The sequence below is a fragment of the Aureococcus anophagefferens genome, assembly GCF_000186865.1.
Source record: "Aureococcus anophagefferens unplaced genomic scaffold AURANscaffold_19, whole genome shotgun sequence".
Classification (NCBI taxonomy): Eukaryota; class Pelagophyceae; order Pelagomonadales; family Pelagomonadaceae; genus Aureococcus; species Aureococcus anophagefferens.
In genome coordinates, this window is record NW_008705579.1 from 87111 (window position 1) to 114022 (window position 26912).

The 26912-nt window shown below is 70.7% G+C and overlaps 3 protein-coding genes across 3 annotated transcripts; 2 read left to right on the forward strand and 1 right to left on the reverse strand.

Annotated features, from left to right (window-relative positions):
- Positions 1 to 1074: 1074 nt before the first annotated feature.
- On the forward strand, positions 1075 to 2494 carry AURANDRAFT_30199 (hypothetical protein; the record flags this gene model as incomplete). The annotated part of the gene is made up of 2 exons (XM_009041107.1): positions 1075 to 1157; positions 1210 to 2494. Coding segments are annotated over 2 exons (1368 nt in total), but the record flags the coding sequence as incomplete, so codon positions are not given.
- A 2909-nt stretch (positions 2495 to 5403) lies between these two features.
- Positions 5404 to 8132, reverse strand: AURANDRAFT_30261 (hypothetical protein; the record flags this gene model as incomplete). Its single annotated transcript, XM_009041244.1, has 2 exons — positions 5404 to 5565; positions 7581 to 8132. The coding sequence occupies 2 exons, from the start codon at positions 8130 to 8132 to the stop codon at positions 5404 to 5406; spliced, it is 714 nt and encodes a 237-aa protein (XP_009039492.1).
- Positions 8133 to 9426: 1294 nt separating this feature from the next.
- Positions 9427 to 26866, forward strand: AURANDRAFT_72105 (hypothetical protein; the record flags this gene model as incomplete). Its single annotated transcript, XM_009041108.1, has 5 exons — positions 9427 to 16965; positions 17177 to 18357; positions 19851 to 22366; positions 22495 to 23876; positions 24006 to 26866. 5 exons carry the CDS (start codon positions 9427 to 9429, stop codon positions 26835 to 26837), a joined length of 15450 nt encoding a protein of 5149 aa, XP_009039356.1.
- Between the last annotated feature and the right edge of the window lie 46 nt (positions 26867 to 26912).

The window sequence follows — 26912 nt, forward strand, 5'->3', positions numbered from 1 at the left end:
GCGCCGCGCCGACGCCCGCGCGCCGCGCGTCGGGCCGCACCGCGAGCTGCCTCAGCCGCGGGCCGTCGAGGCTCGCGACGCCGTACAGTACGGCGTCGCTGCCCCCGGCCGTCTCCCAGGGGTCGCTCGGCACGCAGGCGAGGTGCTCGCCGCGCATGTCGGCGTCGTGGTAGTCCGCCGCCGTCGCCGGCGGCGTCTCCGCCGCCCAGAGCACGGCCGACCGCAGCTCCAGGGCGCTCTGCCACTGCATGGGCTCCGGCAGCGTCGGATGGATGGAGATGACCTCAAAGGTTGGAATTGGTGTTTTCGCCATGGCGGCTCGACGGCGGCGTCGCGCGGCGAGGACTGGCCGGGCGTTTTTTTTCAGGCGCGGCGTCGCGCGGCGAGGACTGGCCGCGCGGCGCCGGCGTCGCGATCGAGGCAGCCCGCCAACATCTGTGCAAGGCAGCCGCGTTGCACTTCTTGCTGTGCGAGCTGCTATCTCGAGCAAACATGTGGCGCCGCCGGCGGCCCGTCTGGGCCGCCGCGCTCGCCGCCGTGTGGCTCATGACACCACACGCCAGCGCGCTGCGACGGCGGTCGAGCAACGCCGCGCTCGAGGACCGCGTGCGGCCGCTCGAGGGCTCGTGCTACGCCTTCGTCCAGGCCGGCGAGTACTGGGGCTACGAGTGGTGCCACCGGCGCTGGGTGAAGCAGTTCCAGGCGGCCTGGGCCGTGTCCGCGGGATCGAAGCGCCAGGAGACGACGCTGGGCACCTTCTCCAATTCGCTGACGACCGCGCGGTCCAAGGTCAACGCGTCCGAGCACGTCTTCGCCGACGGAGAGCGCTGCAAGGGGTCCGCGGGCCGCGGCGACGGCGCGCGGAAGCGCCACGCCACCGTGCGGTTCCGCTGCTGCACGCACGCGCCGAAGCTCGCGGGCGTCGCCGGGCGCAACGTCTTCATCGAGAGCGTCGACGAGCCGGAGACGTGCTCGTATGTGGTCACGGTCTGCGCGCGCTTGGTCTGCGACGCGGCGGACCGCCAGCGCTTCGGCGGGTCGCGGCGCGCGCTCGCGGAGGCGCAGCCTACCGTCGGGCCCGCGCCCTTCGGCGGCACCGTGGGCATGGCCTTTGGCGACGAGCTCAAGGCGGAATACCGCGAGAAGGCGCGGCGGATGTTTCAGGCGGCGTCTCGTTTTTTTCGCCGTTTTCTCAATTGTCGCTTATAGGTTCTACAAGGGCTACGACGCCTACATGGCCCACGCCTTCCCCAAGGGCGAGCTGCTGCCGCGGTCCTGCGTCGGCGCGCACTTCGACCTCGTGAAGCTGCCCGTCGTCACGCTCGTCGACGCGGTCGACACGCTCGCGATCCTCGGGAACCGCTCCGAGTTCCAGGGGGCGGTAAGACGCATCACCGAGGTCCTGCCGGACTTCGACGTCGACGTCAACGTCTCCGTCTTCGAGACGAACATCCGGGTATTGGGCGGTTTATTATCGGCGCACCTCTTCGCGACGGACGAGCGGCTCGACCTCATGGAGCCCCACGGCGACCTGGCGACGGGGGGCTACGACGACGAGCTGCTGAAACTGGCCGTGGACCTGGGCTGGCGTTTATTGCCGGCCTTCGACACGGCGACGGGCATTCCGTACGGCACCGTGAACCTCGCCTACGGCGTGCCCCGGGGCGAGACGACGGTGTCGAGCCTGGCCGGCGCCGGGTCGCTCTCCCTTGAGTTCTCCGTGCTCAGCGCTCTCTCGGGGAACCCCGACTTTGGGCGGAAGGCTCGAGCGTCCGCGCGCGCGCTCTACGACCGGCGGTCCGTGCTCGGTTTACTCGGAAAGCACATCAACATCCGCAGCGGCAAGTGGGTGGAGGCGTTGAGCGGCATCGGCTCTAACAGCGACTCCTTCTACGAATATTTATTGAAGGTCTACCTCGTTTTCGGCGACGTCGACCACTGGGACATGTTCCTCGAGACGTACGCGCGCATCGGCGACCACGTGCGCCAGGGCGACTGGTACGCCGACGTCGACATGTTCGCGGGCAAGCCCCGGCGCCAGCATTTCGAAAATCTGCAGGCGTTCTGGCCGGGGTTGCAGGTCCTCGCGGGCGACGTCGCGCTGGCCGCGCGGTCGCTGAACGCGTTCTGGGGCGTCTGGGCCGACTGGGGCGTGCTGCCGGAGGAGTACGACTATGGCACGTCTCATTTGGTAGCGACGACGTCGGCCCTCCGGTATCCTCTGCGGCCCGAGCTCATCGAGTCGACGTACCTGATGCACCGCGCGAGTCGCGACGATTCCTGGCTCCACGCGGCCAAGCTCGCGCTCGACTCCATCGACGCCTACTCGGCGACGGACTGCGGCTACGCGTCCGTGCTCAACGCGGCGACGCACGCTTTGGACGACGAGATGCCGTCGTTTTTCTTGGCGGAGACGACGAAGTACCTGTACCTGATCTTCGACGACGACAACTTCGTGCACGCCGAGGACTACGTCTTCTCCACGGAGGCGCACCCCTTCTCGCCGAGCCGCGTGCGACAACTGCGGGAGGAGAGGCTCGGCAAGCGCGGCGCGGCCGACGACGACGACGACGACGACGCGGCGGCCGCGGTCTTCCCGGAGGACGACGACGACGACGCGGGCGCCGGCGGCGCCAAGTCCCTGGTCGGCATGCTCTGGAAGAAGCTCCAGGACAAGGCGCGGCGCAAGGAGGCCATCACGCAGCGGGCGGCGTCGAAGCGGCCGCGGTCCAAGCGGCGGAACGTGCTCGAGGCCATCGTCGAGAACCTCAAATCCGAGGACGGCGACGCGCGCGGCGCCGCGCGGCGCCGCGCGCGGCGCTGCCACGAGCCCGAGTGGTGGGAGGGCGTGGGCTACAAGGTCGACTTCGAGGATTCCCTGGAGAACGCGCTCGAGAGCGTCGTCGTCGGCGGGCCCCGGACGACGCGCGCGCCCCGGCGGCCGCTCCGGTGCGGCCTCGACGACGACGCGGAGCGCGAGGACGGCCCGGGCGAGGAGGAGAGCGACGAGGACCGCGTGGCGAGGGTGGCGCGGGAGCTGCTGGGCTTCGGGTCCGGGACGCCGTCGACGTCGAACGTGCACCGGCCCCGGCTCGGGTTGCCGCGCGCGGCGGGCGACGAGCCCAAGCGCGGCCGCGCGGAGATCGAGGCGCTGGGCGCCTTCGACGTCGAGGTCTTCTCCGACGGCTTCCACGTCGCGAACAGCGCCGACGACGAGACGCTGGAGATCTCGAACGTGGGCTCTTCTATTATGTTGGTATCATCCACCGTCGGCGACGACGTCGTCTCCGTGACCGTCGCGTCCGACGGCAACGAGGTCGCCTGCGACGTCGCCGTCTTCGACGACAAGGCGCGCGAGGTGCGCGTGCCCTGCTCCGTCGCGCGCGTCTCGGAGCCTGTTTCTCGCGCGTCTCGCGTCCCCGACGGTCCGCGCTCCCTAGGTCCTTCGGCGGCAGCGGCGACGTCGCCGAGTCGAGCGCCCCCGACGCGGAGCTGAGCGTGCGGGGCCCGCTCTTCGCGCCGCCGGACGCGCAGGCCTGCGACTACGAGGTCGAAGACGGAGCCCCGCCGCGGCTCTTCGTCGCGAAGCGCGGCGCCTGCATGTTCGAGGAGAAGGCCTTGAAGGCCCAGCGGAGCGGCGCCGGCGCTTTATTGGTCGTCAACAGCGTGCCGGGCCAGCAGCGCTTCATCATGGCGCGCGCGGGCAGCGACGACGACGACGAGGGCGCGGCGCCCGACGGCGACGACGTCGCGATCCCCGCGGTCATGGTGAGCGCCGAGGACGGCGCCGCGCTCGCCGAGGGCGTCGCCGCGGGGCGCCTGGCCCACCTGCGCGTCTACAAGCGGCCCGTGGCGTCGCCGCGCGTCGCGGTCACCGTCGTCCAGGGCCGGTCGATCCACGTCGCGGGCCGCGGCAAGTGGGGCGTGTTCCTCAACGCGCGGCCGGAGACGGACGACTGGCAGTTGTTTATCGTCAAGACGGAGGACGAGGACGACCCCCATTTCCTCGACGTGCCCTTCGGGGACGCGTATTTGGACGCGTGCCGCGCCGCGGCGGTCGGCGCGCCGCGGCGCGACGCGCACGCGTCCCGCGGAGGGCGGTCCGTGGCGCCGCTGGACGTCGCGGACTTCGCCGCCGCGTCGTTGATCGCGCGGTGCGTCTGCCCGCTCTAGGTTGCTCGTCGTCGCTTCGCTTTCGTAACGATTTACGCTCGAGGGGGGTGTCTTTTTGGTCACAGCTTTTAGAGCCCGCTTTGTTGCACTTACAAATCCTCCGTGTTGCACTTCCTGACTGCGCCCGCGGACGACGTAGCCCGTACTATTGTAGCCCACCCGCTGGAAGTCTCTCGTACGTCCCGTCCACCATGGCCCTCGCTTCACGATTCGCGACGATGTTCGAGGTGACGGTGTCGAAGATCATCCCCGCGGGGATGGGCTGGCAGGCGTCGAGCGTCCTCGCCGACGGCATGGGCCACGCGGCCGACAGCGCGTCGTTCGCGGCCATCACGGGCGTCGGGGACGGCCTCGCCGTCGTCGCGGGCCACACGGGCTACATGGCCATCAAGAAGGCCGTGACGTCGGACCCGTCCATCGACATCGGCGAGCAGGGGGGCCTGGGCATCTGGCTCGGCTCGGCCGCCGTGTGCTCGGGCGGCATCTGGCAGCCGGCCGTCAACGTCTTCCAGGCGTCGGAGAAGATGCCCTTCGTGGGCATCGCGGGCATGACGGCCGTCGCCTGCGGCGGCGCCTTCTTCACGGGCCTGCGCCTCGGCCGCTCCGCCTTCCCCTGGATGCCGGCGCCCGACAACTCGAACTTCGCCGGCGACGCGAACCTGTCGATGGCCATTGGCGGCGCGTCGTCCTTCTTCGTCGGCACGGACGTCGCCTACCTCGGCGGCGACGGCAACTTCCTCCGGCCCCTCGTCGGCGTCGAGGACGTCGACAGCGACCTCCTCGGCGTCGCCAAGGCGGGCACGTCGACGGGACTCGGCTTCATGGCGTTCCAGTCGGTGCAGAACGTCGTCTTCAAGGAGGGCGAGGCCTGGCTCGACGCGCCGCCGCCGGAGGAGCCCGAGGCCGCGGCCGAGCCCGAGCCCGAGGCCGCGCCGGCCTCGGCGTGAGCGGGTTTTGGGATCATGCACATACGACCGCCCCCGCGATTGTGATCGCGGCGAGGCGAGCCCCTCCACCGCCGCCGCGATTGTGCTCGCGCGCGGCGACGACCGACTCCCACGAAAATCCAACAAGAAAAATCCAACAACATCAAGAATCACACCGAAAATCACACCGAAAATCACGCGGGGCGGACTCCGGCCGCGTCGCGCGGAGTCCGCGCCGTTACCTAACACTGTTTCCCCCCTGAGCTCGACTAGACTCGTCGGACGACTTCGAACTCCCGTCGGACTACTTATACAGGTTGAGCGTGAACCCCTGGGGGTCGAGGCGGCCGCAGTCGCGGCGCGTGCCCACGTTGCCGGCGCCGTCGCTGCCCACGTAGCCCGCGAGGCACTGGCAGTGGCCCGTGGTGTAGTCGCAGACGCCGCGGTTGCCGCACTCGGCGCTCTCCTTCGTGCCGCGCTGCGTCTCCGTGACGTTGTAGGCCGGCGTCGTCTCGAGCAGCGGCAGATCGCCGAGCTGCGAAATGAAGGTGATCTGGAGGCCGTCCTCGACGCCGTTGGACCCGTCGGCCATCTCCCAGCCGACGCGGCAGGCCCGCGTCCCCGCACTCGCCGACACGGTCACGTCCTGGATCGTCGTCAGGTTCTCCAGCGCGGCCTCGACGGCGGCCAAAGACGCGTTCGCCACGATCGGCCGCGTCTCCTGGCCCCGGAAGGTGAAGGTGAAGGTCGACGGGTGGGACGCGTAGCAGCGCACGGTCTGGACCTCGGGCACGCCCGGCGTGTGCACGTCGTCGCCGACGGGGCAGCGGCGCCGCGAGCAGTCGTAGCCCGTCCAGCCGCCCACAAAGTCCGGGTTCAGCACCGGCACCCCCGAGACCAGGCCCACGGGCCCGACGGCGGGCTGGTCGCCGTCCCGCGAGTCGCAGACGCACTTGTAGACGCGACGGCTGTCCCAGGTCGCCAGCGGGTTCTGCGTCGCCGCGCCGTAGCTCAGGCCCGCGTCGATCCCCGAGTACTGCGTCACCTCGGCGACGCGCCACATGGGCAAACACACCCCGTTGCCCGAGCAGTAGTCGCCGTCGGCGCCCGAGGGGCACAGCAGCTTCTCGCAGGCCTCGCCGCCGAAGCCCGACCGGCAGTCGCAGATGCCCGAGTTCCGCCTGGGCAGCACAAGAGTGATTCAACGTCGCTTCAACGTGAGTGTTCCGCGCGCGCGCGTTCCGAAAAAAGCATCCACGCGTCGAGACCGTTCCGAGGGATGATCGCTCGTCCAAAGATCAGCCAAAACGAGTGGAAAACGGCCGAGATAGGAGCCTTTGAAGTTGGGAATTTCGCTCTCTTGTCCTGCCCCGAGTTCCGCTCGCACTCGCCCATGTTCGAGCACTCCGCCGCCGCGTGCGCGACCCCGCCGCCCTGGGGCTCGGCCCACCACGACGGCCCGAAGGGGCAGCGCCGGAGCATGCAGTCCGCGCCGTAGTACTCGTCGGCGCATTTGCAGGTGAAGGTCGAGTTGTCGCACACACCGCGCTCCGGACCGCCGCACTCCTTCCACGTCGCGCCGTCCTCGAAGTAGACCGCCGGGCAGCTCGTCGCGCGCGAGTAGGGCCAGCCGCAGTCGCCCCGGTCCCCCGGGCCGCCGTAGCCGTCGGAGGAGCGGTAGTCGTAGTCGAAGGGCGGCCGCAACAGCGTGTTGCACATGCACGTGCCCGTCGCGAAGTCGCACCAGCCGCGGTCGGAGCAGTAGACGTCCTCCTTCGTGCCCTTGTCCGCGCGCAACATGAGGTTGACGCGCATGCCGTTGGTCATGAAGTTCTGCAGGTTGCCGTAGGGCACGCGCTCCCGCAACGAATTGATGAGGGTCAGGTTGTAGACGTTGCCGTAGGCGCCGCGGAACTCCACCGTCGTGTTCCGCCCGCCGTCGCGCCCGCCCGCGGACCCGAGCGGGTCGCAGACCGTCGAGCCCGAGACGTTGATCATCATGTCCCCGAAATCGTTGTCGACGCCCAAAGAAGACAACCCTCGTAACTCGCGCTCGACGTCCGCCGCCGTCGCGTTCCAGGTTAGCTTCGAAGTATACACATCGTCGTAGCCGAGGTAGAAGCCGCCCGTGCAGTTCCACTTCGTGTCGCAGGAGCCCTGGGGGCAGTGGAGGGACTGGCGCGTGACGAAGCGCACGGCGCCCGCCTCCGACCCCTCCGTCAAATCCAAATTCGTCGCCCGGAGCGCGGGCAGGGATCCGAACTCGGAGCGGAACTCGATCTCCGTCTCGACGAAGGACGACGCCCCGCAGGGCTTGGCGCCCGTGGAGAAGGTGATCTGAACGTCGCCGATGGACGGTAAATCTTCGAGATACTGCTCGAGCTGGCCGTAGGGCACGTCGTAGGGGATCGCGCGCGTCCGTTCCCCTCTAAACTCGAGCGCGAAGGTGCCGCCGTCCGCGCGGCACTCGAGGCGCGCGACCTCGTTCTGCTGCCCCAGGGTCTCCGGGATGTCGCCCCGCGGGCACTCGACGCGCGAGCAGTTGAAGCCGCCGTAGCCCGCGTCGCAGAGGCAGCCCATCATCTTCTCGGCGTCCCACAGATCGTAGGACACGTTCGGCCGCACGAGCGTGCGCCCGTCCCACCCTCGGGCCGCGCCGCCCGTCGTCACGCAGCGGCCGTGGCCGCTGCAGGGCGTCCCGCCGTCGTCCGTCGGGCACGCGAGGCGCTCGCACGCGGGGCCCTCGAAGCCGTCGCGGCAGTCGCACTCGCCCGAGCCGTGGTCGCAGTAGCCCATGCCGCTGCACTCGACGTCGCCCGCGTGGGCCTCGTCCGTCGCCGTCGGGTAGTCCGCCCAGGCGACGCCGTGGGGGCAGGCCTTCATGCTGCAGTCCGGGCCCGTGTACCCGCTCATGCAGGTGCAGACGAAGGCGTCGTCGCTCGTCGTCCGCCCGTGGCCGCTGCAGTGGTGGTAGTCGATGGACGCGCACGAGGCGAGGGCGACGAGGCACAGGACGGCGCCGACGCGCGCCATCGCGACGATCGACGTCGAACGAGCTCTCATCGGGCTGCCCCCATAAAGTGAGCGGACAAAATCGGCAGCCCCATGCGGCGTGCTGCCGCTGCGCGGCGCTCGGGGCCGCCGATTCGAGTAGGAGAGCCCGTGATGCCGGCAACGCCGGCGTCGGTCGCGTAGGGCTGCAAAATCGGCCACTTTCGCCGGGGTCGGCCATACCGTCCTCGACACAGCCTGGGCCTCGTCGACGCGCGCACACAGACACATTACAGCGTCGTCTCGGAGAGGCGGCCCTGGCACGTCGACGTCGCGTCGACCCTCCACTTGCCGTGGCTCGAGACGAACTGCTGGAGGACGTACTTGTCGCCCCCGACGGGCGGCTCCGCGCGGTGCATGGCGTTGCCGTCCGCGCGGCCGCCGGCCTCGGGGACGAGGGACGGGAAGTGGAGCACGGCGGTGCCCCGCTTCGGCGCCACGGCGACGGCGCCGCAGAACGCGTCCCACTTCGCGTCCTCGTAGAAGGGCGTCGTCGCGTCGTCGACGGGCGACCCGTCCGGGTACGCGGTCGCGTCGAAGGGCCCCGGCGCGTCGTAGAAGGACGCGCCGCCCGGTCCGCGGTGGATGCCGATCGTCGGGAAGATCGTGCGCCCGCCCTCGGCGACGTCGTTGAGGTACGCGAAGACCGTGCAGCTCACGTTGTGGTTCGGGTTATAAAACGCGGGCCAGCTGCCCTCGAGCGCGACGCCCGCGTCGTCGAAGTAGTCGCCGTCCGACGGCTCGTCGCCGCTCCAGGCGTCCGTGTGCAGGTCGAAGCGCTGGCCCGGCGCGTAGCGGCTCAGCTTCGTGCCCTGGAGCCGCTCCAAGGGCGCGGCCGCGAGGTCCGCGAGGCGCTCGCGCAGGGCCGGCACCTCGGCGTCGTCGCACACGACGCACGTGGACGTCCGCGCGAGGCCCTGGCCGACGCGGGCCGCGCCGTCGCCGGCGGCGCGGCCCGCGGCGTGCTTCGCGATCAACGCCTCGCACTCGGCGGCGCTCAGGAAGTCGTCGACGAGGAAGATGTAGGGCCGCTCGTGGATGAGGCGCAGGCCCGGGTACTTGAGATTGATCTTGGCGAACAGCGGGCACGCTTCGTAGGCGCGCGTGTCGAGAGACCTCGGTGTAAAAGTGGCCATGCCTTGCCACCGCGGCCGAAAGTTGCAGAAATCAAGCGACACACCGCGGTAGATCCTGCCGAAGGCAGCGCTCTTTGCCCGCGGGCAGCCGCGCGGCGCCGGTAGCAAGACCGCCTCGGCGGCGGCGGCCCGGACCGGCCATGGTCAAGGAGGCGCGGCCGTCGTCGGCGGGCGGGCGGCGCAAGGGCCAGGTCAAGGCCTGGGAGCCCGAGCGGCCGAGCAGCGCGGACCGCATGAACGCGACGTGGGGCGGCAAGTCGCTGGGCCCGAGCGTCGCGTCCCTCGCGCGCGCGGAGATGGCCGCGCGGGAGAAGCGGGGCCTGAAGCAGGAGGTGCTCCACCAGCTCGCGTTGAAGGGCAACGCGTCCCTGAGCAGCGGCTCCAAGGTCGGGACGAGCCTGGGGCCGTCCGCGTCGTCCTTCTCCGACGAGGTCCGGTGGAAGCGCGCGCGCGAGGCGTCCTGGGCCGAGAACCTGACGTCGCGGGGCATCCCGGCCTACGACGCCGCGCGGGACAAGCACTGCAAGTTCTCCAAGTCGAGCGCCTTCAAGCGGTCGCCCTACGGCCGCGCGGCCGAGGCCGCGGCGGCGAAAGAACTCAAGCGCCTCGCGAAGCCGTCCGCGTCGAAGCAGCGGCACCCGACGCGGCGCAACTCGGACGTCAACGGCTTCGCCATGACGGCGCAGGCCTACGGCGAGGCGGCGCGGCGCGAGGTCGTGGCCATGTACAACCGCGCCGCGAAGGAGGTCACGCGGCGCGAGCTCGCGCTGGACCGCGTGTTGGACGAGTTCGACAAGCACAAGACGGAGGATCTGGTGGACGGCGAGGGCCGCGACTTCCGGCCCCAGATCCGCCTGGCATCCCGGGAGCTGCGGGACCGCACGCTCGGCGCCGTCGAGGCCGTGCTCGACTGGCGGCGCGCCGTCGAGGACTTGGACGACGTCCGCGACGACGTCTCGGGCGCGCCGCCGCCCTTCCTCTGGGAGGGCCAGAACTACCTCGTGCGCCTCGCGTCCGCCGACGACGTCGAGCAGTTGCTGCTGAGCGTGCCCAAGTTCGGGCCGGGCGTCGGCTCCGACTTTGGGCTCGAGACGGTGCCCGTCAAGCGGAACCCGCTGCTCCTCGACGTCGACGTCGACGGGTTGGCCGAGGAGGTCGACGGCGACGACCTGCCGGCGGACGCGCCGCCGGGCGCCGCCGAGGAGCGCGCGGCGTCGACGATGCGGCGGTTGGAGCGGCTGCGGTGCCGCCGCGTCGCGCGCGCCGTCACCGCGGAGGAGCGCGCGACGGCTGCGGCCGCGTTGCGCGACGCCATCGGCGGCGAGACGCCGGCAAGCTCGCTCGCGGAGCAGCACACCGTGGACAAGACGCGCCTGGTCCTAAGCGAGAGCGAGCAGAAGCGGCTGCGGCCGCCGACGGTCGACCCCGCGGAGCTCGAAGCGCTCGGCCACGACTCGCGGCCTCCCTTACCAGTCGTCGCGACGTTCACCTGCCTCCACCTCGTCCTCCAGCCCGAGGTCATCTCGACGAACGGCCGGGGGCTGCCGGACGTGCACCGTTTGAGGAGTCGGCCCCTGCGCCACACGCTGCTGCGCGCGCCCCGGAAGCTCACGGCCCGTCTCAGCGCGTACGACCCGGGCCGGTGCCTGCCCCAGGAGGTGCTGGGCTTGCTCTGGCCCGTGCTCACGGCGGAGCGCTTCACGGCCGACGAGGTGCGGAGCCACTCCACGGCGGCGGGCGCCATCTTCGAGTGGATGCAGACGCTGGTGGTCTTCCAGTTCACGCGCGCCGCGGACGACAAGATCGGCAAGGGCCCGCGCGAGGACACGAACACCCATTTGAGAACGAACGCGGCCCAGTTCGGGAACCGCTTGGGCGTCGCGCGGGGCCGCGCCGCCGGCGGCGCGCCCGAGTACGCGAACCGCGTCGAGCCGACGATCCGGCGGTTGATCGAGGGCGACGGCGCGAACCTTCGCGCCGCGGACTACGAGCCCCTGAGCGACGAGTCCTTCGGCGACGACTCGGCGCCGGAGACGGGCATCGGGTCGTCGAACCCCTTCGGGGACCGGAGCGGCCGCGGGGCCGCGTCGGTCGACGACTCGCGGACCAAAGCGCCCGGCGACGGCGAGGTCCGGTCCATGCTCAGCGAGCTCTGCCGCGACGTCGCGGCGCTGAAGAACGAGATGCTCAACGTGACGTCCGGCGGCGCGAGCGGCGCCCACGGCTACGCGTCGAAGCTCACGTCCTTCGGGACCATGGTCCGCGCGGCCGTCGACGCCGCGGGCGGCCAGTCGGGCGACGGCGCGGACGACCTGCAGCTCCGGGGCCCCCAGACGGCGACGGCGCGGGCCGCGGACGCCCACGCCGAGTCCGGCGCCCTCGTGACGACGCTGCTGTTCGCGTCGCGGGACTTTTCTTTAGGCGACCAGGTCGTGGAGCTGACGATCCACGCGGTCTACCGCGACGACCACGACTCCGCGGAGTACAAGCTGGGCCTCGTGTCGCCCGAGTACCTGCTGCTCCAGGTCGCGGACAAGGCGACGCACTTCGGGTGGCCCGCGCGGGCGCTGCCGGCCGTCGAGGTGGACCGCATCACGGGCTTCGCGCCGTCGGAGATCGCCGCGTTGCCCGGCGACGACGAGCGCCGCGGCGCATTGAAGCCGCTGCTGAAGATCCTGACGGCGATCTCCACGAAGCTCGGCACGAACAAGCGCGGGCGGAAGAAGCGCAAGGGGTTGCTGAGCGCGGAGACGGACGTCGACGACCTCGAGGTCGTCGAAGCGGTCGCGAAGGACGAGGCGTCGGGCACGCTCGCGGGCCTCGCGGCGCGCGGCGCGGGCCCCGCCGCGGGCCACAAGCGCTGGCAGCAGCTCGCCGTGCCCGCCGTCAAGGACGGCGTCCTCGAGCGGTCCGAGCGCGTCATCAACTCCGTGCAGCTCGACGTCGTCCTCTCGCGGCCGCTCGGCCCGGCCGGCGACGCGGACTGCACCGTGTCGCCCGTGACCATGGCGACGCCGACGCGCCTCCAGCTCCACGTGACGGCGGCGCCGACGGCGCGGGAGCGCGAGAACATCGACGCCCACGGCCTGGACCCCATCGAGGTCATGCACCTCGACGCGTACGACAACGAGCTCCAGCTCCTCCTCGTGCACCAGCCGGGCCTCTACGAGCGCTCCCGAAGCCGCTGGGCCGCGCTCAACGCCGTCGCGTCCTGGATCGTGGCGCGCCTCAGGTTCGAGCGGCGCGCGCGCCAGTGGCACAAGGCGACGTCGGAGTCGCCGGACCCGCAGCTGAAGAACCGTTTGCTGTTGGACCGCGCGATCCCGCTGCCCCCCTCCATCGCCCAGCCGCCGCCGCTCCCGGCGCCCTGCGTCTTCACGGCCATGCAGGAGGGCGACACGCTCGTCGTCTCGCTCCAGGCCGCGGGGCCCGTGGGCGAAGCGCAGAAAGAAACGCCGTACGCGACCGTCGCGCTCCACATCGACGAGGCGCGCGCGCTCGCCGCGCCGCCGCGCAACGCGCCGCGCTGCGACAAGCACATGGGCATGCTCCAGTCCCTGCGGCAGCGCATCACCGTCGAGTGGCTCAAGGCCGACGCGCTGGACTTCTTCGCGTGGCGCGGCGACGGCGACGCGCCGACGTCGCAGGGCTCCGCGGTGCTCCACGTGGACCGCGTCGTCTACCAGGAGGTGCGGCGCGTCTCCGGCGTGTCCCTGACGCTCCAGGCCGTCGTCCAGGGGCGGGATCTGCTCTTCCAGGCGGCGCTCGTGGGCCCGCCGCCCAAGGTCATCGGCGACGCGGCGCCCAAGGGCTCCGACGACGAGGACAGCGAAAACGAGGACTCCGAGGACGACGAGGGGCTCGCCCTCGTCCCCGCGGCGCCCCAGCGCCGGCGCAACCAGGCCGTCCGCGCGAAGAAGCCGCCGCCGCGCGCGGCGTCGCCGGGCTCGGGCGACGACGACGGGCCCAAGGCGCCGTCCTTCGACCTGACGCGCCTCATCCCCGAGCGGGAGATGGTCGCCCTCGTCGGGTCCGAGCTCGGCGAGTCGAAGCGGGCGCTCTTCTACCCGCACTACCGCGGCGCGCTCGCCGCGATCCTCGCGACGAAGCTCAAGCTCGTGCAGAAGTCGGACAAGGCGCTGGAGCCCGGCGTCGACGTGCACCACGCCACGGCCCCGGGCCGGCGCTACGACCTCGAGACCATGCTCGTCCACGAGAAGCACGTCCTGCCCGTGGGCGTCAACGGCTCCGCGAAGCGGCACCTCATCGGGTCGCTCAAGATCGACGACTCGACGACGCTCGACGACGCGCGGCGCCTCATCGCCCTGGAGTTCGACGAGGAGGACGTGCCGCCCCACTTCCGCTTCGTCTACCGCAACGCGCCCTGCGCGAAGAAGCAGGAGAAGTACCGCTACGCGGTCGAGTGCCGGCCCGCGCTCGTTTTAGCCATGCGCCTCGGCGCGGACCTCAACGAGCGCGACGACGACAGCGACGAGGGCGGCGCGTCCAAGCGCAGGCGGCGGCGCAAGCGGGGCAAGAAGGTCAAGGTGCGCGGCGGCTACGACTGGGAGAACGAGTCGGACGACGAGCGCCGCGCGATGCGGCGGGAGCTCGCGCGCATGTCGTCGATCCTAGAGTCGGGCGGCACGGAGTCCATGGTCTTCGACGCGAGCCGCGAGAGCCTCGCCAAGGGCTCGGGGTCGAAGCGGCGGCGGAAGAAGCGGGGCCGGAGGAGCCGCATGCTCTCCAAGGTCCGCGGCGCGTTCCGGGGCCGCGACAAGGGCAAGAAGAAGGAGGAGTTCGTCGACGACGACGCCGCGCAGCCGGCCTTCGAGCCCGCGCTCGCGGACTCGACGCCGCCGCCGCTGGAGATGGTCGCGGTGCCCCTCGAGACGACGGCGTCGACGAAGCAGGAGTCGCGGCTCGTGACCTTCAACGACGACCTCTTCCAGTTCGACATCACGTCCGCGGACCTCCTGCGCCTCGGCAGCCTCCACGGCCGCGACTGGGCCATCGAGGCGCGCGAGGAGTGGGCGAAGGTCGCGGACGTGTCCGACGAGCTCGTCGACCGCGCGTTCGTCGACGACGCGGAGGAGCGGCGCCAGACCGGCGCCGAGGATCTGAGTCTCGGCTACGAGGACAACTGCGTGCCCATGCTCGGCACTGTCCTCGTCATCGCCGAACAATACGACTTCCACACCGCGGCGCCCAAGGAGCCCCAGAAGAAGAAGAACAAGCTCCCCGGCGAAAAGGCCAAGGAGAAGAAGGACGGCGAGAAGAAGGGGGCCGCGTCGAAGAAGGAGGAAAAGAAGGAGGACGAGGAGTCCATCGTGACCATCGCCGAGGGCACGGCCATCACGGAGCTGCCCGTGTACAAGATGATCCCGAAGGCGCTGGACATGCGGCCCAAGTGGCGCGTCGAGTTCGACGAGGGCCGCGTCAAGCCCCTCAAGGACTTCCACCGCAGCGACCTGAGCGCGACGAACTTCCGCGTGCCCCTGCGCTACGCGCACCTCGAGCGCTTGGTCGTCGACGTGCGGTCGCGCGCGCGGCAGATCCACATGCAGCGGATCCACTATTTCGAATTGGTGAACCCGGACCATCTGGTGGACGAGGTCTTCCACATGCTCTGCCAGTGGTACCCCCACAGCGACGGCGTCGACGGCGCCAAGTGGGCCAAGTTCGCGCGCGAGATGACGCTCGTGCCGAACATCACGGACCCCGTGCGCGCGGCCCAGGTCGACATCGCCTACAAGCGCCAGTTCAAGTCGTCCGACGGCAAGATCCAGAAGGGCGGTCGGTTGGACCCCGCGGGGCTCAAGGAGGCGTTGATCGAGATCTCGTTCATCCGCTTCCCCATATGGCAGGACCCGGAGAAGGAGGCCAAGGAGGAGCGGGCCAAGGCCGAGGAGGAGGCGCGGAAGAAGGCCGAGGAGGAGGACGTCGAGGACGCCGTCGAGGAGCCCATTTTACATATTGAGCCCAAGGTCGAGCAGCACGACGACCTGAGTCTGGAGGGCGCGCTCGCGGGCCCCGAGGACGCGTCGCTCGTCACGGAGGACGAGGGCGTCGAGACGGCCGAGGGCATCCACATCAACACGGCCGACGCGCTCCACCACCGCCAGGAGGAGGCCGTGGACCCGGAGTGGCTCCGCGACGACACGCTCATGCACCTGCTGCTGGAGCACGTCATCATGATCCCGGAGGTGAACAAGCGCGCGTGGCGCGAGGCCAAGACGCTGGCCATGCTCGACGAGGGCGAGCGCCAGTCCGCGGCGATCCGCATCCAGGCGCTCCACCGCATGCGCTGGCAGCGCGCGGACTACCTCGTGCACCTGCACGCGATCATCCGCATGGAGGCGTACGGGCGGCGGCGCCTCTTCCGCAAGTTCTACAACGACCGGCTGCACTACCTGAGCGTGTGCCGCTTGTACCGGTACCGCGCGTCGGCGGCGTTCCGGCTCCAGGCCTGGTACCGCTACTGCGCCATCTCCCGGGACTACCGCGAGCGCGTCATGGCCGCGAAGCGCGAGCACGAGGAGCGGTGCCGCCTGCGGCGCCTGGAGCAGCACGAGGCCTACCTCGTGCGGAAGCGGGCGACGGTCTTTCGACGGTGCAAGTTCGTCAACGGTACTTTGGTGTTCACGCGGATCACGCGGCTCGACCCGTCGCGGGAGATGGCCGTGCTCGACTACGGCCTGAAGCTGGAGGTCTACGTGCCCCAGACCCAGGAGACGTTCACGTTCCGCATGAGCGATTTGGAGGTGCGCCTGAGCATCGAGGCGGCCATCGGCGTCGACGGGCTGAGCGGCGACGAGATCCTCGATTCCAAAAACATCTCGACGATCGCGGATCGTCTATTGGTGCGCGTCATCAACCAGCGGCCCATCGTCATCTTCACGCGGCGGGGCCACAGCGAGCGCGGCCGGCAGGTGCTGCGGCGGGGCAAGATGGTCGACGGCCAGGTCTACGTCGTGTCCTGCTTCCACAGCGACGACGAGATCGTCTTCCACGCGTACAACTACAAGAGCTGCGAGACGCTGCGGACGTCCATCACGACCAAGTTCGTCAAGGAGTGGCTCACGAAGGACGAGGAGACGAAGCAGAACAAGGCGCGGTCCGAGCGGCTCGCGGCGATCGTCGAGGCGAAGCGCGTGCTGCGCCTGCAGGCGACGGGCGTCGACGTCGAGCCCGAGGAACTGGAGAAGTCGAAGAAGATCGTCGAGGAGGCGAACATAGAAGCGGCGAAGGAGGCGGCGAAGCGGCCGGAGACGCCCGAGTCGCCGAAGCGCCAGCTGACGACGGGCAAGGACGACGAGGCCAAGGCCGACGGCGGCGGCGACGGCGACGCGGCCGCCGACGGCGGCGACGCGGGCCACCACGACGACGACAAGAAGAAGCCGCGCCTCGAGCACCCCTTCTTCCTCCCGGAGAATCTCATCAAGTTGCTCGAGTGGCTCATGGAGCGGCTGCGGGTCGTCGTCTACCAGCGCGCGGGCGAGCAGTCGAAGCGCGAGCGCCTGGTGCTCGAGTACGAGCTCGAGGAGGTGCAGATGGAGCAGGCGGCCATGAGCCTCCAGGGCATGTGGAAGATGCTCCAGGCCATGAAGCGCATCCGCAAGATGCTGCGGACGAACTGGGAGAAGCGCTGGGACCGCGACGCGGGCTGCTGGTTTTACGTGAACCTCCGTGCCGAAACCAAATCTTCAACCCGACTTCAATGTGAGCGTATTCGAACGATTTGGACCAGACTTTTTCACTGTGCTTCGAGAACTCGACGAGAGCGATCGATCCGTCCAAAAATCAGCCGAATCGACTTCGATGTGACCGAGCTAGAGAATTCTCAAGTTTGGTCAGGACCACCCAAACCAGTGGTTGAATTCGGCACAGGTGAACCTCATGACGGGCGAGATGTCGTGGGAGAAGCCGCGCATGCTCGGCGCGCTGGACCTGCCGGACCCGCCGGACGAGTGGCGCACGATGTACGACGAGTTCGAGGAGCTCTTCTACATGAACCCCTACACGGGCCAGACGTCCTGGCTCTCCGTCGACGACGCCGCGCGCGCGCTCCAGAAGAGCTACCGCGCCAAGGCCGCGCGCGACTACGGCACGCCGTCCTTCGAGGACATCGTCAAGGCGTTGCGCATGCAGCGCGAGGTCGAGGAGAAGTACGAGGAGCACCCGGACCGGCTGAGCTCCATGGTGAACTTCGGGCTGCTCCTCGCGACGCAGCGCTTCGACGTGCCGGGCGCGCGGAAGCTGTACAAGGCGGCCATGGAGGTGAGCCCCGAGAACCCCGTGCTCCTGCGGGCCTACGGGATCTTCCTCCTGGCCGTGCTCGAGGCGCCGCGGCTCGTCGTGTTCCGCAAGGCGCTGGACATGTTCAAGAACGCGGAGCTGCGCGACGCGGGCCGCGAGCGGTTCAAGCTCGCGGAGGAGTCCATGTTCCACTGGGCCGTCGTCGCCCAGCGCGACAACCCGCTGGCCCTGCTCAACTACGCGCTCGTGCAGCAGTGCCTCGTGCGCGACCTCGCGCGCGCGGAGCGCTTCTACCACCGCGCGCTCGGCGCGCTGACGGACGACGACCCCGCGCGCGACAACGTCGTGGAGAACTTCGAGCTCTACGAGGTCGAGCGGCTGCCGGGCGGCGCCTTCCACGACGACCAGCCGTCCATCACGGTCGTGCGCAACTCGAAGATCGCCGAGGAGCGGCCCGAGTGGGGCGAGTGGGGCCGCTACAGCCACGAGAACGAGCTCCGGCCCAAGGCCGTCTTCTACTTCTGGCTCAACCCCATCACGAAGCGCGCGTCCTGGTCCGACCCGGACTGGCCCCTGGCCTACCAGCAGCGCATCGCGCGGTCCCAGCTCATCGGCGAGAAGCAGGGCTGGGAGCAGTACTGGGACCCGCGGCTCGACGCGGAGTTCTACTACAACGTCATGGACCAGACGCTGACCTGCGAGGACCCCGTCGGCGGCCTCGGCCAGACGCCGCCGGCCCAGGAGTACGCGGCCATCGCGCCGGACGCGCACGGCGCCGCGCCCCCGCGCGACCCCCACCTGTCGGCCGCGCTGTCCGCGCAGACGACGCCGAACCTCCTCCTCGAGGCGAGCTAGCGCGTAACGAGGTCGAGGAGCGGCAGGGTCGCGTCGGGCGCGTAGGCGGGCCGGAACCCGAGGGTCCAGTCCCGCGGCGCGCGCGGCGCCGCGGCGTCGCAGACGCTCCGCAGCGCGGCCGCGATGGCCGCGCACTCGCCCGCGGGCAGGCGGAGCGCGGGCTGCGCGCAGGCCGCGCCCGCGGCGCGCGCCGCCGACGCCTCGCAGGCCGCGGCGGTCTCCCGGACGGGGTCCGCGAGCGTGAAGCGCACGGCCGCGCCGTCGACGTCCGCCTCGACGGCGAGGAGGTCGTCGACCCGGGACCAGGACGCGGGCGCGAGGCCCACGGGCGCGCCCCCGAGGGCCTCGCCGCTGTGGATGCGCTCGAACTCGGCGTCGGTCTGGACGCCGTTGACCGCGAGGGACCCGTGGCCGAGGCGCGCCGCGTGCGGCCCGCGCGACGGCAGGTCGTGGAACCGCGGCTCGTCCAAAAAGTCGACGGCGAGCGGGTGGAGCAGGAGCCCCAGGTACTGGTCGTCGCACCAGAAGGCGTCGCGCACCCAGCCGCCCTTGGCGCCCGCGGGCCGGCCGCTGCCGCCGTCGGCCGCGGATCGAATCCCAAAGCCCACGGTGTCGTCCAAGACGGCGAGCGCCGCCGCGACGCGCCGGGGCAGGACGACGGCGAAGCCCCGCGGGTACGTCAGCCCCCGCAGCACCGTGGCGTTGGCGCTGAAGGCGCCGAGGACGCCGCGGTCGCCTCGCGGCTCGTAGAGCAGCGAGAAGCAGAGCCGGTCCGGGAACAGGTAGACGTCGTCCTCGACGCGCACGAAGTGCGTCGCGGGCGACGCCGCGAAGTAGCGCAGGGAATACAGCAGCTTCGCGCTCACGTTCGTCGCGGCGTCGACGAGGCCGGGCGCGCGGACGACGTCGCCGGCGGTCGCGTTCTCGGCTCTAAGAGCGTCTTCCGCCTCGAGCGGCGGGGCGCCGACGAAGAAGCGGACGGCGACGCTCGCGCGGCCGCCGCTCAGGCCGTGCGTCGCCGCCGCGCGCCGGCACCAGCTCCCGCGGATCGCCGCGCGGCGCCGCGCGTTCGTCGCCGCCGAAGGCACGGCGACGAGCGCGCGGACCGCGGCGCCGCGGAAGTCGCCGGGGCAGCCGGGCGCCGCCTCCGCCGGCGGCGCCAGGAGCTCGACGAGCAGCGCCGCGAGGCAGGAGCTCTCGCGGGGCGCCTCGGCGTCGCGGCACGCCGGCGACCCCGGCGCGAGGGCCAGCCCGTTGGCGCCGATCGTGTCCGCGGCGGCGCGCCAGACGTCGCCGCCGTCGACGGCGCCGGACCGCGCCTCGCCGTCGATGCGCACCTCGAGGATCCGCTCCGCTCTGATGCAGAGGAGCGCGAGGGCTGCCCATTGCGCGCGGCCCATCGTGCATCAAGCCAAAGAAGTCGGCATTGTAGACATTGTATCGTGTGTAGACAGCGCGCGTTGGAAGAGCTTGGGCTGTGTCCGGCAGCCCGGCGACCGACGATGGACCCGGCGATGCGGGAGGCGACGGTCGCCGTGCAGACCGCGCGGCGCGGCCGGTCGCAGGAGAAGCAGATGACCATGGAGGCCAAGGAGAAGGGTTTCAACAACCGGGCCCCGCTCTGGGAGCGGCGCATCCCCGTCTACGACGCGCTGCGCGACCCCTACTGCCGCATGTTCCAGGGCCCCGACGCCGCCGCGCCGCAGCTCCGGGCCGGCGGCGAGCCGGGCGACGACTTCGCCGGCGGCGGTGCGATCCCAGGCGCCGCGGGCTTCTCGTCCGTGGCCGCCGCGTTCGACTTCGAGCACCACGCGGGCACGGACCCGGCGAGCGAGCTGCTCGTATTAAAGGCGATCCTGAACCGGGAGGCGTTGCTGTCGCGGCTCGAGGTGCTGGCCGAGGATTTGGTGCGCCGCGCGCACCGCGCGTGGGCTTTACGGGAAGCGCCGCCGCCGCTCGACGCGCCGCAGCGGCGCGTGGCCGTGGACCTCATGTCCAAGCTCCGGGACGCGACGCTGGGCGTCTGCGAGGCCATCGCGCACTGGCGGTCCGCGTCGGCGGCGCTGGCCGCGGAGGTCGCGCGCGAGGAGAGCGGCTTCGCGCCGGAGAGCTACGAGACGGGCGGCTTGGAGCACGCGTTCCTATGGCACGGGCGCAACTACGCGCTGAAGATGGCCGTGTCCGACATGGACTTTGTCGGCGCCATCGAGCCCCTCGCGGAGGCTTTGGGCGTCCCGTCGGCGAAGATGCGGCGGAACCCGCTGATGCTGCCGCGGACGTTGGACGAGGCGCGCGCGGACGGCGCCGGGTCGCCCCTCGGCGGCGCGCCCGAGGAGGACGAATTGGCGACGGACGCGCCCGAGGACCCGCGGCGGCGCGAGAAGCGGCGCTTGGAGGCGGCGGAGCGCCTCCTGCTCGACGAGGAGCGCCTCGAGGCCGCGCTGCGGCAGGAGATGGTCTTGGCGGGCGCGCCGCCGGAGGTCGTATCGGAGTCGCCGCCGCGGCGCGGGTCGCTGCCGGCGATCCCGGCCCAGGAGACGAGCCAGGGCGGCCACCTGCGGGGCATGGCGGCCTTCGCGGCGGGCGCGGTCGGCGAGACGACGTGGGCCGGCGGCGCGGTAGCCGCGCGCTTCGGCGCGCTGCCGCCCGGCCCGCCGGCGCCGGCGACGTTGAAATCCTCCGCCGACGCCGGCTGGGGCCCGCGGAAGCACGAGCTCGTCACCTGGTTCGACGAGGCCCAGGAGCAGCTGAAAAATTTACAGACCAAGGCCGCGTTCGGCGACGCGGGCCTCGCGCCCAAGACCCAGGCCCTCCTCCGCGCGGCCGCCTCGACGAAGCGCCGCGCCAAGCCCAAGCAGCTCAAGCCCCTCAAGGCGTCCGTCTCGACGCAGCCGTCCGTCGCGACCGCGGACAGCGGCCACCCGTACATCAAGGAGGCGACGTCCGCGAACTACAGCTTGGAGCGGTCCGCGCCCCACGCGGAGCCCAAGCCCATCAAGCGCAAGCCCCGGCGCGGCAAGAAGAAGGGCGTCGCCGCGGCGACGCCGACGAAGTTCCGCCCCGGCCGCGCGACGTTCGGCGACGATGTGGTCGCGGCGCCGTCGCCCGCGGGCTACCTCGCGTCCGCCGCGCCGTCGCCCGCGCGGGCCCCCGGCGCCACGCCGGCGGCGCTCGAGTGCGCGCGGGCCGCGCGCGACTTCGCGGAGACCGCCGCGGGCCACGTCCTCCCGTCGGACCTGTCCGTGCTCGCGGATCTCGACGCGCCGACCGAGGGCCTGGCGCTCATCGCCGCGGCGACGCTGACGTTGATCGACGGCGGCGAGGGCGTGCCCAGCGACGTGCGCTGGCCGACCTTCGTCGCCCTCGTCGACGGCGACGCGGCGGGCACGGCGTCGAAGCTGCGGTCGCTCGATCCCGAGAGCGTCGCGGCGTTCAAGCGCCGCGCGCTGCACCGCTTCCTCGACGCGGCGAACCGGGAGGCGCGCCACTGGAAGGCCCTACCGTCGCCGCCGGCCGTCGCCGCGGCGAAGAAGCTCGACGGCTGGGTCGGCTGCGCGCTCGCGGCCGCGGACGCGTGCGCCGCCGCCGTCGCCGCCGCGACGGGCGCGGAGCCGCCGGCCGAGTGCGACGAGGCCGCCGCCGACGCCCTGGACACGGCGGCGATCTGCTGCCGCCGGGCGCGCGGCGCGGCGCCGAAGCGCAAGAAGAAGAAGAAGGCGCCCGCGGGCGGCGGCGCCAAGGCGGGCGTCGACCTCAAGCGGCGCCACTCCGCGCGGCTCGCCAAGGACGAGATCCTCGTGACCGTGCTGCGCGAGGACCTGGGCCCGGACCCCGGCTCGACGTCTTCGGCGGACTCGCCCTGGCTCGTGACCATCTTCAAGCGCAAGGGCGGCGGCTTCGACCAGGGCGGGACAAGAGAGCGAAATTCCCAACTTCAAAGGCTCCGATCTCGGCCGTTTTCCACTCGTTTCGGCTGATTTTTGGACGAGCGATCATCTCTCGGAACGGTCTCGACGCATGGATGCCTTTTCCGGAACGCGCGCGCGCGGCACACTCACGTTGAAGCGACGTTGAATCACTCTTTTCCTGCCCAGGCTTCGAGGCGCGCGCGTACCACCCGGGCACGTCCGTGGAGTGCTCGCTGCGCGTCGCCGACGAGGAGGCGCCGCGGGGCTGCGACCTGCGGACCTGGGCCACGGACGGCCTACCCTTCGCGCTCGACATGTACCGCCGCGGCGGCTCGGAGCTGCCCCGGCTCCGCCTCGGCCCGCCGGGCGCCACGGGCAAGGGCAAGAAGACCAAGGGCGGCGCCAGGGGCGCCAAGCGGGGCAGCGCCGGCGGCGCCTACGCCGAGGCGAGCGACGCGGACCACGTGGAGCGCGCCATCGCGGCCATCTCCGCGGGGAAGGACGACGTCCGCGGGCTGCTCGCGCTGCTGCCCCAGGAGCTGTTGGACTACCTCGAGTCCGACGCCTTCGAGGAGGAGTGCTGGGCGCGCTACGACGCTTTGGACGCGGACGGCAACGGCACGCTGAGCGCCGACGAGCTCATCCCCGTCGTCGCGGAGTTGGCGGGCGCGCGCGACGAGCTGTCGGTGTCCGTCGCGCGCTGCGAGACGCTCGTGCGCACCTTCGACCGCGGCGACAAGGGCGCCGTGGACCGCGCGGAGTTCGCGACGCTCTGCCGCTACGTCATCACGGTCGCGTTCCTGCGGTCGCGCGAGGCCGCGCGCGTCGACTCGATTCTGGGCGCGCTCCGCCACAAGGGCGACGTCGAGGCCATCTTCGACAAGCTCCCCGAGGGTTTAAGGGCGGAGCTGACGTCCGACGCCTTCCGCCGCAAGTCGCTCGAGCTTTTTGAAGCTTTGGACGCGGACGGCGACGGCGTGCTCCAGTCGTCGGAGCTCCCGCCCTTGGTCGCGGAGCTGAGCGGCACGCACGCGTCGGCCATCACGGCGGACCAGTGCGCGGAGCTCACGAAGCTCTACGCGACGGGCGAGGGCGGCATCGACCGGGCCGACTTCGTGAACTTCGCGGCCTACGCGCGCATCGTCGCCTATTTGGAGAGTTTGAAGGACCAGCTCCGCGACGACGACGAGCGCCGCGTCGAGTCGCTGCTGAACATGCTGCGCGCGGGCAAGGAGAACCTGGACGCCGTGCTGGACGCCCTGCCCGGCGACTTCGCGGCCTACGTGACGTCCAACGAGTTCCTGGACGCCTGCATGGACCGCTTCGACGCGCTCGACGCGGACGGCAACGGGTCGCTGTCGCCGGACGAGCTCTGGCCCGTCGTCGTCGACATGTCCGGGGCCAACGACCTGACGAACATCACGCTGGACATGTGCGAGCGGCTGAGCCAGCTCTTCGACGAGGACGGCGACGGGACCATCGACCGCGGCGAGTTCGTGCTCTTCAGGGCAGCACAAGAGAGCGAAATTCCCAACTTCAAAGGCTCCGATCTCGGCCATTTTCCACTCGTTTCGGCTGATTTTTGGACGAGCGATCATCTCTCGGAACGGTTTCGAAGCGTGGATGTGTTTTCCGTAACGCGCGGCGCGCGGAACACTCACGTTGAAGCGACGTTGAATCTCTCTTGTCCTGCCCAGGTGCTCTTCAGCCAGTTCGTCATGGCCGTCGACTTCCTCGAGACCGAGGCGAACCGGGCCGACGACACCGAGGCCGTCGAGGATCTTTTGGCGAAGCTCAAGGAGGGCCAGCGCTACCTCGCCGACGTTGTGGACGCGCTGCCGGACCAGCTGACGGGCTACCTCACGTCCGACGACTTCGTGGACCGGTGCATGGCCGACTTCGACGCGCTCGACGCCGACGGCAACGGGTGCCTGACGCCCGACGAGCTCTGGCCCGTCATCGTGAATTTGGCGCAGACGCCCGACGACGTGAACATCACCATGGACCAGTGCGAGGACCTGAGCCGGACCTTCGACGCGAACGGCGACGGCGTCATCGACCGGGGCGAGTTCGTCGCGTTCTCCCAGTTCGTCATGGCCATGGACTACCTCGAGAACGAGGCCAACGCCGCCGAGGACACGATGCGCATCGAGGACCTGCTCGCGAAGCTCCGCGAGGGCCAGAAGTACCTCGGCGAGGTCGTCGCGTCGCTGCCCGACCAGCTCACGGAGTACCTGACGGGCGACGACTTCATCGAGCGGTGCATGGCGGAGTTCGACGCGCTGGACGCCGACGGCAACGGGTGCCTCACGCCCGACGAGCTCTGGCCTTTGATCGTGTCGCTCGCGCAGACGCCCGACGACGTCAACATCACCATGGAGCACTGCGAGGCGCTGAGCCGCACCTTCGACGCGAACGGCGACGGCGTCATCGACCGGGGGGAGTTCGTCGCGTTCTCCCAGTTCGTCATGGCCATGAACTACCTCGAGGACCAGCGGAACGCGGCGGCCGAGGACGACGACTTCCGCGTGGACGCGCTGCTGGCCCGGCTCCGCGAGGGCAAGGAGCACCTCGACGAGGTCATCCGGGCCATGCCCGAGGACCTCGTGGCCTACCTGACGTCGACGGAGTTCGTCAACGGCTGCATGGCGCGCTTCGGGGAGCTCGACGCGGACGGCAACGGGCGCCTGACGCCCGACGAGCTCTGGCCGATTCTGGTGTCCCTCGCGGGGACGCGCGACGAGTTCTCCATCACGATGGACCACTGCGAGACGCTGGGCGCCTACTTCGACACGGACGGCGACGGGTCCATCGACCGGGGCGAGTTCGTCGCGTTCTCGCAGTTCGTCATGGCCATGAACTACCTCGAGATGGAGGCGGCGCAGCGGGCCCAGGCCGAGGAGCTCCGGCTCCGGGACGCGCGGGGCTTCGTCGCCTTCGTGCGGGAGCGCTGCGCGGACGTGCCCGCGCTGCTCTCGGACCTCCCGGAGGCGCTCGTGGGCTACCTCGGCAGCGACCAGTTCGCCGCCGAGGCCGCGGCCAAGTACGACGCCCTGGACGCCGACGGCAACGGCGCGCTGACGCCCGACGAGCTCGCGCCGCTGATCGTGGACCTCGCGGCGAACGAGGCGAGCCTCCGGGACGTCGCCGTGAGCCTCGACGAGTGCCTCGAGTTCGCGGATTTGTTCGACGGCGACGGCAAGGGCTACGTGACCCGCGGCGAGTTCGTCACGCTCTGCCAGTTCAGTTTCGGCGCCGCGTGGCTCAAGGGCGCGGAGGCCGCGCGCGTCGAAGAGACGCTGGCGACGCTCCGCGCGAACGCGCGCCGCGCGGACGAGCTGCTGCCCAAGCTCCCCGCGGAGGTGTCGGCCTACCTCACGTCCGACGCCTTCCGGGCCAAGTGCGACGCCGAGTTCGGCAAGCTCGACGCGGACGGCAACGGCGCGCTGTCGCCGGACGAGCTCTGGCCGTCCATCATGGAGCTCGCGGGTCTGAGAGATGATCTCGTGGTGGAGCCGGAGCACTGCGAGGACCTCGCGCGCATGTTCGACGCCGACGGCAACGGCGTGCTGGACCGCCGCGAGTTCTGCGACTTCGCGATCTTCGTCTTCGCGGTCAAGTACCTCGAGCAGCTCAAGGCCCAGCTCGACGCGGCGCTCGACGGCTCGAGCGCCGTGCGCATGATCGACGCGGGGAAGCCGCGCAATCTGTACGCCGACAAGCGCCGCGTGTCCGCGCTGCTGTCGACCGTCGAGACGAACCTCGCGAACATCGGCTCGGTGATCGCGGAGCTCCCGGCGGATTTGGTGGACTTTCTGTACGCGCCGTCGTTCAAGGAGGACGCCGAGGCCCAGTTCGACGCGCTCGACGCCGACGGGGCGGGCTTCCTGAAGCCGGACCAGCTCGCGCCCGTGATCGTGGCTTTGGCCCAGTCGCGCGACGATTTGGCCGTGGAGCCGCACCACTGCGAGCGGCTCTGCGCGAACTTCGCGACGACGAAGCCGGGGCTGGTCACCAAAGCGGAGTTCATCGGCATGTCCCAGTTCATCCTCGCGACGACGTACCTCTACGTCGCGGAATCCGCGCGCGTCGACGGCCTCCTCGACTCGCTCAAGGCGGGCAAGGGCGCGCTGGAGACGCTCATCCAGACGCTCCCCGAGGACTTGATGGACCGGCTGAGCGCCCAGGCCTTTGTGGAGGACTGCGACCTGCGCTTCGCGGCGCTCGACGCGGACGGCAACGGCACGCTGGACGCGAAGGAGTTGTTGCCCCTCGTCGTCGAGCTCACGCAGGCGCACCACGCCGTGTCCGTGACGCCGGACCACTGCGAGGCCCTCGTGGCCATCTTCGACACGGACGGCAACGGCGTCATCGACAAGAAGGAGTTCGTCGAGTTCACGCAGTACGTCGTCATCCACGCGCACGCGACGGCGACGCGGAACGACCTCGCGGCGACCTTCGACGACGCGGCCTTCGACGCGGCCGTCGACATCGTCGGCACCCACGACGTCGTGTCCAGCGACGAGTAGCGAGGTTGCGCGTAAGGGCTCTTGCTTGGACTTGTGTTTTTAGCTTCAACACGGCTTCAAGCAGAGCATCTGGGT